The 12,520-nt window shown below is 43.9% G+C and overlaps 1 protein-coding gene across 7 annotated transcripts in view; it reads right to left on the bottom strand.

Annotated features, from left to right (window-relative positions):
• ZFAT (zinc finger and AT hook domain containing) overlaps positions 1-12,520 on the bottom strand; it is a 256,026-nt gene that overhangs the window by 136,653 nt on the left and 106,853 nt on the right. For 6 of the 7 annotated variants that reach the window (XR_001005720.1, XM_011977077.1, XM_011977080.1 and 3 more), the window contains 2 exons: positions 4,104-4,289; positions 2,379-2,529 (listed from right to left, as the gene is read on the bottom strand). Coding sequence is in view for 6 of the 7 variants with exons in the window: in XM_011977077.1 (XP_011832467.1) it covers positions 2,379-2,529; positions 4,104-4,289 (337 nt within the window). In the remaining variant the exon portion in view is untranslated. The remainder of the gene's footprint in view (positions 1-2,378; positions 2,530-4,103; positions 4,290-12,520) is intronic. The other variant, XM_011977081.1, reaches the window with a different exon arrangement.

The following is a 12,520-nucleotide window of genomic DNA, read 5'->3' as shown; positions in this document are numbered from 1 at the left end:
CTATATCCTTATGAAGTTATGCCTTGTTGCTATAAAGCAAAATGTTTGTCATTAATTTGAGTAACAAACGCATATAAATGTAATGTGATTAAGTTTTTAAAAGTGACAGCCGGGCACAGTGGATCACGCCTGTGATCCCAGCGTTTTGGGAGACCAAGGCGGGTGGCAAACTTGAGGTCAAGAGTTCAAGACCAGCCTGGCCAACACAGTGAAACCCCATCTCTACTGAAAATCAGAAAAAAAAAAAAAAAAAAAAGCTGGCCATGGTGGTGCACACCTGTATTCCCAGCTACTCAGGAGGCTGAGGCAAGAGAATAGCTTGAACCTGGGAGGCAGAGGCTGCAGTGAGCCAAGATTGTGCCACTGCACTCCAGCCTGGGTAACAGAGTGAAACTCTGTCTCAAAAAAAAAAAAAAAAAAAAAACTTTTAAAAAGTGAGATACAAAATCACATATAAAATATAAACTCAATTTTATAAAATGTACATGCTGAAAAAAAGGCTGGGAAGCAACACATTTAAAATAATAAGTGGTTATCTTTGGGTAATAAAATCATAAATGACTTTTTTCCCTCAGTTTTCTGAACTTCCAAAATTTGTTACATAATAACTCTGTATCATCTATTATGAGAGAAGAATTATATAACCTAAAAGTTTTTAATCTGTATTTTACCAAGTAAAATCCTTATGCAAAAACATCTCTTTCATAGTTATCGTATAATTTGCACAATAAAATATTAATAGAATGCATGACAACAAAAATATAGCCTAGCTCTGTTGATTAAATATTCAGTGTATTTACCTGTAACTAGATTAACATTTAGCTGAACCCCTCCCCAACAGACCTTGAAATATTGTGAAGATAATTAATTAAGGCTACAAATCAACCTGACTTGAAACACAGAATGATTTTAGAGACTTCATTCTATTACAAATTCACCAAAGGAATGAGTGTTTTTACAACTTCATCAATAAATTCAGTTGTTCACATTTACAAGAATAGAGGACTGAGGCTACAAATTAATGAAGCACCCCACATGATATAATAATATAATTTAATGAGAGCACTACATGTGCCAGGCACTTTGCATATTTTATCTTTTATTCTCACTACTAAACTAAAATTCTATTAGTCTTAAAATTGTGCAACAAATGTTAGATGCAAAGTAACGTGTGTCAAGTTACAATGGAGTATAAGCTTCATGAGGGCAGGGGCTGCATCTGTCTGATTCTAGTGCCCAGCACATAAGAGGTGCTCAATTTGCTGAGCTGAACTTATACAGAATAGTCTAGAGCCAACCTAGGTCTATTTCATTCTAAAGCTTACGTTCTACTCAAAAACACCCCATTTCTCTTCTTCCAGAAACAGAGGAAAACCACTGGCAACAGGCATTTTCTTTGTCTTTCCTTCTAGTTGGAAGAAATGTTTTCAGACCTCGGGGGATCAGAGTTTGTTAACTGACCTCAGAAGGTACAGGCTAAAGACAGACAACGTGGGGAGAGTGTAGAGAAACACACTGGTTTGCTATGGGTGGTCAACCGATCCAGTGTATCTGGAAGACAGTTTTTAATGTCAATTAAGCACTAGGCACTCATATCCTTTGCTGTAGCAGTTTCAGCTCTAGCAATCGATTCCACGGGAAGTCTTGAAGTATGGAAAGATGTATGCACCAAAACGTTAATCATTGCATTGTCCGTAATAGTAAAAACTGGCCATATAAACTAAAATACATCCACATAACAGCAAACACAGCTTTTTAAACTGTGTACTAAAAATCAAAGACTTTCAAGGTATAGTAAGCTTTTTAAAAAGTTTTAAACAGTACTTTTGGTATTTAGTATTTGCAAAAAGCAACAAAATTAAACCAATATATGTTAGCATATTTCGAAAAACTTATAGAAGCACATGAACTAAACTACCACTAGAAAGAGTAACTCTAGGTTACTTTAACGCCACATTATATGGGATATGTGAGCCTTCTGCAACACACTTGTGTTACTTTTGAAAGTGGGAAGGAAATAAAGATTTTTCTAAATTGTAACATGTGAAGCTATAAATATCTAAAACTTTACTAAAGCTATGTTTCTATTTCTTTTTATTAAAGTAAAAAAATAGGTGTGCTTTAAATAAAATGCTCTGGCTTAAGCCAACTGGTGCTCAGTTCTAAAAGCATGCTACTCTGTAACACACTGGAGGCTCGGTCAGCACACTGAGGGCTGCAATGGAGGGGTAATTCTACCGCTGAATCAAAGAGTCAGTATCTTTTATAAACAAGTTTATAAGCAGATCCAAATGAACAAGCATGCTGATCCTTCCTGCACTCTCTGGAGTTCACTCACTTCCAACCTCTGGCTAAAGTTACAGAACAAAACACTTTACCTGCTTGACTTCATTGGTTGCTCATAAGGTGTCTGCTGAATGGCGTATTCCTGGTAGCCTCTCCGAGGCACCAGGTCTGCTGAAGTGGTCTCAGAATTTGTAGCTCCTGTTTCAGGGGGCCCAGCCTCCACTGGCACAATCTTGGTAGCACCTGAGATTGATGCAAAAGGCATTGCTTATTGAGAGGCATCGAAAGTGGGCCATGACCCCATCGCAGCAGAGGGGATGGTGCTGGGAAGTACATTTCTATACTGTCTGATGCCCACGCAAGATAGTTTTCACTCAGCTCACACATTTAAGTTCTTTGGCGGGGGGTGGGGTGGGGGCGGTGAGAGAGTGTGTGCATGTTTTTGAGAAAGTAAGGACAAGTTTTTCAATAATCTGTCTAAATGTCCTCTTGAGATATATTTTCACTTGATCTACTTATGTTAAAAAGTATACATATATATACACACACACATATACATGTATGTTACTTGCAAGCTTTTATATAGGATCACCCATGTCAAACCGCATTAAAGAAAAAGATCCAATTTACCCCTTGTTTCTGGAATTGCAAAGGAATTATTTACACTTTTCACCCTTGCTTAAAGAAATATCAAAATACTACCACGAATTTTTAGAAAAATTCTAGAAACTTTCTCTAGCAACAATTGAAAATCGGAAATTCTCTTCTGGGTTTCTTATTTTCCAGAATAACACTGTTCTGAAGTGAGCAGGGCTGACAAAGTGACTTTCCAGAAAGTTCTTCTAGTCACACAATTTTATATGGTCTGTTCTCTACTGATCACCTTGGTCTGCAGTGATGTATAGAAGGAGAATTTATTCAGAGTTTTCATTTTAAATAATGAGTTGCTCTTAGCATTGAAAATAGGCACTTAAAAGGCTGTAGCCGTCCTTAAAATCCCAAACTTAATTTTTAAATTTTATTTGACAGCAGTCACCTCAAACACATAGGGAAAAAATTATTATACTTTGAAACACAATTATAAACTGGTTTTTTTTAATTAAGATCTCCTAGAGGAGATCTTTTTAAAAAATATAGTGCAACATATCCACCAGTTATTTCATGTAAAAGAATACAGAGATGGAAATTTCTAGTATTATAAAACATTTGGTGAACCCCTTCTAAAAATACGAAAAAAAGATCAGAGGCACCCCAGGATACCACCTTGTCTTGATCTTAAAATAAAAGAAAAATGAGAATAGAACTCTAACCTTTGAGAGATGGAAATAGTGGGTGTCTATGTCAGTTTACGTCTTTTGTATGTGTAGACAGAAAAAAAATACAAAACAGAAGGTGGGCAGGGTTAGCATGGTTCTGGAGCAGCAGCCTGCATGCATCTGGCTGAATGGGCTGGCCTCACATGCAGGACAGCATGGCTGAGAGCAGGAGGGGAAGGCACACGCCCAGCAGAAGAGCTGGGTGAGGGGAGGAAGAAAACAAACTGCTCCCGGAACCACTACTCCAGCAGGAGCAGCACGGCGGGGTTGTGGGACCGCAGCAGGAGCAGCAGCCCTCACAGTAGCCCTCACAGCTTCTCCTCTATCCATTTACCACAACACCTGGGCAGTAAGCTCATGCTCTCGAATTAGTGGGTGACTAAATGGAGAGCCCCACCAAGCCACCAGCTCTGTGTTCTGACTCAGACTGTGACACCAGGCTACCCTTAGCACAGGCTTGCCAAGGGTCTTGCCTTGTCCTTTCCCGCTTGGTGCAGTCACCTGGAATTGCTTCATGTGCAGTTAAAACCACACTTATGATGGGTTTCTTCGCCCCAGAAAGCTGTCCGGCCTCCTTTCCTGAGATCTTCTGGACTTTCTCTGTTTTCTGTGACCGTGGTCTTTTCGAGGCTTTTTCCCGATCATCTTCCTTACACTTCTTTTCTAGTTCAAGGTCAGACTCGTTACCTAAGGAGCAAATACCAAGATGCATAAGGTATCCTTTTATATCAGTGGCAGAGTTGGAGGGTAAACATTACTCTTTCACGGGACAGTAAAGGAAACACAGCTCTTTGGTCTGCAGTGCCATGCACGGAATCACTGTAGGAACCACGGTGGCTCTTCATGCCTTCACTCGATTGAGTACATGTTCACTGCTCCCTGCCACAGGCCATCACCCAGGCCCTGGGCACACACTGTTGGGTGAAGCAGACATAGTTTCTTGTCTTGTCTTGTCTTCATGAGGCTTAGCAGACTTCAGAATCATTAATAAACAACACTGCAGAGAAGATAAGGTCTCCACGATTTATATTCTAAGAAATAAATCATTCACTTATTCAACTTACACTTATCAGCTACTGTATGGGTGCCAGGCATGGTGGACAAAAAGAATGATAAGGTGCAGACCCTGCTCTCGAGGGCCCCACAGTGCAGGGGGAGAGGCAGACATGCAAACAGCACAGGCAATCCAGGGCAGTCTGCTGCGCACCGAGTGAAATGAACAAGGGTCTGAGATGGTTACAGGAAAGGATGGTAGATTCTCCCCTTTGTGGGGATGTAAGTCCTCGGTTCACATAAAAAGCAAGCATGTGCAAAGCAATGGTTAGGGAATACAGGCAAGGGGTATGGGGCAAAGGAGTGGGTGTGGTGGAAATGATGTGTTCCAATCTAGGGACAGATGGCAGAGCCAAAGTATAAACCAGTGCCCAAATATCCTGTGTGGTGACAACTCCATAAGGAAGCAGGGAGACAGAAATAAAACCAGGGGAGGGTGTCAGAGTTGGGCCCAAAAGGGCCCTGAATGGCCATGAGAAGCCTGGAATCTTCCTTTGGGGAACCGGGGGTGAAACATCAACGTGCATGGAGACCAGTCAGGCCTGGGGAGGGGGAGAAGCTGGAAGGAAAGGAGGCTCAAGTTTCCCACAGAGGAACAGCCTGCTGGGTGGGGAGACAGAGTCACGTCTTCTGACGGCTCACAGTGAGAATGGAAATCCAGATTTACATGAAATCTTCTGATTTTTCAAGGCTGACTCTAGTCTAAAATTTCTTAAAACAATGGAAGAGAGAAGGGAAACAATGCCTGGGGCCTACCTGCTGCCTCTGGAAGGCCATGGAGAGCCACAGGTGTCCGAGCCGGGAAGGGCTGGATTATATTTGTGCTGCTGCTACAGACAGCAAAGTCAATGGGTTCAAAAAATGTTGAAATACACTGAAGAGGGAACGTGTCAGCCACAGAAAGAACAACAGCTAATTCCACATGGCTACCCTTGGCATTAGCCTGAGGGGTAAGAAAAGCTTCCATACCCAAGTGAAGAACAAAGAAGCCATCTCTTGAATGCACACTATTTGAGATTCCTAAGCAAGGAGGAAATACAGGGAAGGGAGGAAAAGGAGTTTTCTCTTACTTAGAAATAGAGCCACAAAACCTGAAATAACCTGCCCAAAATTCACTTCCTCAGAACATATGACAAATGCACAGGGAACAATTCCACATAAGCCTTTCTCAGCCATTAGCGTGGAAGCAGATGAAGGGAGGCAGGGTGCGCAAACGCAAGGTGGGGGTCCAGAAGGTGCTGCAAGGTTGGGTTATAGGGAGGTGAGATGGGAACCACACAGCAATACGGCAGAAACAGGAGAAACCAAAGGGAGACAGTCAGAGGCCATTCGGTCCGTCTGTTTCCAGTGATTCAACTCTGCCTAAAACCAGTTCGCCAAGTAAACGTACCAAGGAATGCCTGAAGGGAAAAGATAAAATGGAGTAGTATTCTTTCTTAGGGAGGCAGGCTGGTTAAAGGAAAGCTCACTCAGGAAGAGGGAAGAAAAAACTTGGCTAACGGCAGATTGGTCAAAACAAACATTCTAATTTTCTATGTTCTATGAAGTTTTTTTTGGTGTTTGTCCCATAATCCAGGTGCTTGGACCATTTTTAGACCTAGTGAAACAGTTTTATAGAAGTTCTTTCATTCACTGGAAAAGGTCCTTAATCATACAACTAGTATCAGCACTAAATATGGTAACATGGAGCTAAAAAGAATGAATAGATGAGATCATGAATCAGACAGAACTGCATCACCCTCCACGGCTAAAGGGAAAAAGTCAAGACCATCAGACAAGTCCCTCCGGTGAAGAGCAGGGTGACCCCTATAAAGCCGGAGAATGAGGAAAACAAGTAATCTCAAAGTCACTGGCAGTGCCTACATTTTGTAGGCTTGATTTGCATCACGCCTAACAGCAGTTTTTGTTTTATTTTGCTTTTTAGTGCCTATAATAAAAACATTTCAAAAGGTCTGCAAATTGCCTGAGTCACAGAAGTTCTTTTTGTGGCCTACATACTGGGTGATACACACGCATAAATAACTATAGCAGAATATATTGGACGCTATAAAAAGGTAGAAACAACATATTACAGAATTTTTTGCTTTTAAAATGATGCTTTGCTTTATACCGGAATTTACCATGGGATACAATTCAATATGTGGGTGATATGCTAGGAATAGATTTGTTCACATTAAAAAAAAAAAGATCTGAGAATTAGAGCTTGCCAGAAGCTAAACCCAGGTTAACAGCATGAATCAACAAAAACCAAATGACATTCACCTACACCAATAAGAAGCAGCTGAAGAGATCACTACACTGCACCGGATAAACTGCGTCTGGACTAACTGCGTCTGGACTCTGCTTTAGGCATCGTATGTTAGGAACGCACTGCAGAACTGGGTGGCTGGACGTGGGTGAAGGTCTGGCACCATGCCGTTTTAAAAGCCAATGGAGACCTGAGCTGGCCTTGGTGAAAAAGAAAAGACTGCACAAGAATCTCATCGGTCCCCTCACCATTCCTACAGCTCCAATTTGAGTTTCCTTCCCCATGGCTGCTTTGGGATGTGCATCGTTGGTATCCACCCTATCCGTTCCCAACACCTGTCCCTCGTGGAGCACGACGCCGCCTCCCACTCCAGGAACTCGGAATGCTGCTCCATCGGAACAGCCAGGGCCACAGGACCCAAGCCTGGCCAATGGGGTGTGAGGAGAAGGGTCCGGGGACTTTCAGGAGTGGGTTTTCCTTCCTCATGAGGAAAGTACCTCCTCTCTTCCTCAGCTGGGTATTGCTATGTCCACTGCCAGAACTGAGGCAACTACCCAGCAGCTAGGCGAGGCCAAGCGAAAGACCATGATAATGCCTCAGGCATACAGAGAGAGAGGTGAATCCTGGGGCTTTCACGGCACAGAGGTGTCCCTGAACCAGCCCTGGAACCGCTGTGCCTGGACTTCTTATTACATGAGAGAACATTCTCATCATTAAACTCGTTTTTAACCAGTGCCTCTGCTAACAGTATCTTGACTGACACACTCTCAGAACCATCCTCCTCCACCTAGACCCTAGAGTGAATTGTTTGAAAAATCCAAATCTAATTCTGTCACGTGCCTGCTTAAAACCCTTCATCAGGCTTCCTTCCCATTTCCTTTAGGAGAAAGTGCTAGGTAAAGTCCTCCAAGAATTGCCACAAATCCTCTCCCACTATCCCTGCACCATCAAGGCCACGACTTGCAAGCACACACCCTCACGTACTTATCTCCTACCCCTCTGGGCTCCAACAATGCTGAACCACAAGTTGACGGACACCCGGTGCTGTTTATAGCCCCTGGACCGTGGCACACAGCCATGCATGGCACCATGTCCTGATCCATACACCCCTGCTTGTCTGAGTGATAAGCCAAAAGGCAGCTCAGATTTCCCCTCCTCTGTGATACTCTGTACCCTTCACCTTCTTACTTCCTCCATTCTCTTTACATATACACAGAGCACTGAACCAAGGGTTGGACTTTCCACACTGCTTGCAATTATCGGTTGACATGCCTTATCCATATTGTGACCTCTTGGAGGTTGGGTCCACTTCTTCTCGCGATTTTATGAAGCCTAACATAGGCCTCCAGAGGGCTGGAGCCAGACAGTGAAGAAGACCTGCTCTGCTGTGTTCAAAGGATGAAGCTAGGACCAATGGGTGGAGTCCCCAGTGACAGATCTCAGAGCAGAGAAAGGAACTTCCAACAGTTAGAGCTATCCAAGGAAAGGGTGTTTTTCAGACACGTTTCTGAGTAGGGTTTTCCAGGAAGTCACAGATACCACTGGAAATGCTGTGGAAAAGACTCTGAACCAAACAAGGTCTAAATCTCTAAATTCTAAGGCCCTCACATACAAATAGGTGGAATTATTACATAAGGAAGAAGGTAGGAGAAAGGAAGTTGCAGGGAGAAAAGAAGGAGAAAGAGTGAAAAATATGAGAGACAGTAAAAGAAAAACCTGGAAGAGATAAAAGAGAAGGGAATAGACCACCACTCACTTTCAACCCACTGGGCCGCACCAACCTTGAGTCCGCACTGAGTGCAGGCTCTGGTCCTCCCCTAGGCAAGGGACAGTGGGGCTCTTCTTGTATCCCATGGCCCAAACGTGACCAGTGCTCTGGACACTGTCTAGACAGACAATTCTGGGAGTCACCATGGCCGCACCTTTTTTTTTTTTTTTTTTTGAAGCAGAGTCTCACTTGGACGCCCAGGCTGAGTGCAGTGGCGTGATCTCGGCTCACTGCAACCTCCACCTCTCGAGTTCGAGTGATTCTCATGCCTCGGCCTCCCAAGTAGCTGGGATTACAGGTGTGCACCATCCCATCCAGTTGATTTTTACATTTTTCTAGTAGAGACGGGTTTTGCCATGTTAGCCAGACTGGTCTCAAACTCCTGACCCACAAGTGATCCACCCACCTCGGCCTCCCAAAGTGCTAAGATTACATGTGTGAGCTACTGTGCCTGGCCCATGGCAACATCTTGAGAGTCAAATCCCCACTACCTATAGCAGGGACCCCACTAACAAGCCCTTGGCATTGCTCCTTCCCTGTCTCACTCTTCTCACTCCCCCACTCCTGCTTCCTGGGACTACCCCTCAGCTAAACCACCTGTAGCCAAAGCTGCTTCCAGTGGGGAACCTAAGCTAAGACTCTACCCACTCAAGACTGCCCCAAATACACACCTCCAAGCCCCCACATCCTTCATCAATTCTCTGTGGCCTCATGCAACATGGATCCACAGTCCACGCACATTACATTCTATTCTTGAGAGCTTCAGAAGCTTCAACACTAAGCTTTCCAACCGATTCAGACACCATGGTGCCAGGCACTGCACTGAAAGGCCTTGGAGATGGTTCTTGGAGATTGTCTTAACTGATCCCTTGAGGCCTGGAGCACTGTGAAGAGAACAGGGTTCCCACAGAAAAAGAACATGCATGCTCGCTCACAGGCAAATGCTAGGTGCATTTAGGGAGTAGCAAATAACTCCAGGTAAAACATCCAATATGGTTGGGGGTGGGAGGTGAGGCAGGAGAAGAACCAGCATGGAGACCCAGATGCCACCCAGAGACTCTGGCCTACAAAAGCAGGTGCTTCATGGAGAGAAATATCAGGTTCTCCATTGCACTCCTGTACGCGCCATGCTCCCCACAGCCCTGAACCCAGCTCTCTCACAGCCCATGACTGTGTGTTTCTCATGCCCAGTGTTAGGTCTGGTGTGTAGTATGTGCTCAATACTTCTCTGTGGAAAGCAAGGAGGGTAGCTTTTACAGGGTAAAAGAGAAAGACATATTAACAACAGCCTTGTTAGTAATTTTCTGCCCCCTCCCTTTAGGACACCAAAGTCTTCATTCCCATTTGACCTGGTTGTTCACCAATTTCCCTATATCTTCACTTGACCCACCTTTGTACTTTTCCAAGTTGCCTTTTGTCCACTGAAATGCCTTGAGGACCCAACCTAGAAGTCATGCTGATGACGCTTTTCTGAGGGTTTGGCATTTCCCGTCTTCAGCTCACATGTATCATGGGCTTTCAATAAGTGTTTTTCAATAGTCTCCTGCTTCCTCTGAATTACGGACTTTTTAAACTTTTCTACTCTTTCCTGCCTACGCTCCCCTCCAGTTTCCTCTCCTTTTAAAAATTCCATAGCTGTCGATGGGTTTTGCTTCTCTCTCTTGCGCATGGCTGCTGCATTCAGTCATGCTGTGAGCTCGCTACAAACCAGCTGGCCTGAGCAACATAGGGGCCGGTTAATGGAACCACTGCAGAGAGGCAGTGGGCATGCAACGCTCCAGAGTCAGAGAGGCTGGGGTAAGACACAACTTAACCACTTGCAATGGAACTCTGGACAATTGATGAATCTCCCTAAAATCACTCATAAAATATAAAATATAAATAAGGACCTCAGAAGATTGCTATAAGAAGGAAGAACACAATTACTGGGAAAACCTCAGGCATATATTAAACATCCCATCAATGTTCACCCTCTCTGCCTTCACATATCTGGGACACCACCCCAAAGACTCTCTCAACCACACGCCACAGCTACTCTCACTCCCCTGTCTTGGTAGCCACTCTGATGGGCACCAAATTTAGAAATCCTAAGAACCAGATGAAATTAAGTTAGTAGTCAGAGGCAATCTTGGGGACAGCTTCCCACCTCTGCTCTCAGCATCTGGTGGTTCTAGACGGCCACAAGAGCGTCCCATGCACCCACACATCTGGAGCAGGGGCCATGGTTCTGCACAGTGACACAAGAAAACTCCTACCTCCACATTCTCCCAATGAACAAAGCCCTCCTCCTATGTTGGAAGTGCTTCAGTTCGTTCAATCCAAAATATCTTGGTTTAGATTCAGCTTTGTTTTTAAGATTTTTACCATCTCTACCATGCAAATTAAAGAAATATACAACATAATGTCCCAGCTAGTATTAATAACAACAATTAAGACTAGAAATTTCTTGGACAATGATATGGCAACGCACTAAGAAACACGACAGAAAGTCTGGCCTCTAATGTAGACTCAGTGACCCCAAGCCTTTAGGGGCAGATGGGATGGTGGCGGGTCATTCTGTACAATTTCCAATCATCAGGCAGTTATCACCCAACCATCTCAAAGGAATGCCATCTACACTACCTGTGAACCACTCTGAGAACAGAGACTTCACCACTACAAAACAGACAGTTTGTATGGTGACCTGCTTAGAAATAAGCTGCGCTGCCTAACCCACCTTGCACATGCACAAGAGCCCTCTGAGCTGCCGTAAACCATGGGCTTGATTCACTAAATTGCAGATAGTCTCAACCATGGTTGCTGACACGGTTTGACTGTGTCCTCACCCAAATCTCAACTTGAATTGTATCTCCCAGAATTCCCATGAATTGTGGGAGGGGCCCGGGGGAGGTACCTGAATCATGGGGCCTGGTCTTTCCTGTACTATTCTCATGATAGTGAATAAGTCTCATGAGATTTGATGGGTTTATCAAGGGTTTCCCCTTTTGCTTCTTCCTCATTTTTCTCTTGCCACCACCATGTAAGAAGTGCCTTTCACCTCCTGCCATGATTCTGAGGCCTCCCCAGTCATGTGGAATTGTAAGTCCAATTAAACCTCTTTTTCTTCCTAGTCTTGGGTATGTCTTTATCAGCAGCGTGAAAACAGACTAATACAGTTACCATGAGCAAATTCATTGCTATGAGTTTTCAGGAAACACGAACAGAGAAGGATACTTTGCGACACCCATATTCCCGCTCCAGAGCCACTCGTCATCTTGTGCAATCATGGCAACAGAAGAGAGACGCAGCACTGGGCGAGTCTGAGTGTCTGCCGGCTTCCTACCCCAGGCTGTCCTGGTATGTGTGGTGTTTGCTGCAGAATGAGGCAGGGAGTCACACCCCTGGTTTCCGGTCTCTGTGCATTTTTATTTGCAAAAGAGTGACTGGTTGTGACTAGGGAGGGCCAAGGCAACTTCGGGTCTGATTTCAAGTCTGCCTCTTCAGTTTCTATGCCTGCCTGTTGGTTACCCTCTCCTCAATTTGGTTAAATATTCATACTAATTGTGTCTCATCTGAAAACAGAATTTCTATCTCCAATACAAAGTTCAACAATTATCCCCCACTACTAAATAAAATATTCTCTTTATGAGATGATTTTCCTTTCTCACTTTCTTATTTTCAAATTTTCTTAAGTGTCTATGTTCAAACAAAATATCATTTCTGCACAAAATATATAAATACTTACTTGGAAATTATATACACACTACAGCACTTACTTGTTCTTTACTAGCCACAGTTCGTTCAGCAGATACTTGGGCAGTGGTCAGCACTGTTCTAGCATTTGTAATACCTTAGTGTACAAAACAGAGA

This window comes from Mandrillus leucophaeus, unplaced genomic scaffold (assembly GCF_000951045.1).
Source record: "Mandrillus leucophaeus isolate KB7577 unplaced genomic scaffold, Mleu.le_1.0 Scaffold173, whole genome shotgun sequence".
Lineage (NCBI taxonomy): Eukaryota > Metazoa > Chordata > Mammalia > Primates > Cercopithecidae > Mandrillus > Mandrillus leucophaeus.
The sequence above is the reverse complement of the archived record's forward strand: the minus strand, read 5'-3'. Positions and strand labels throughout refer to the sequence as shown.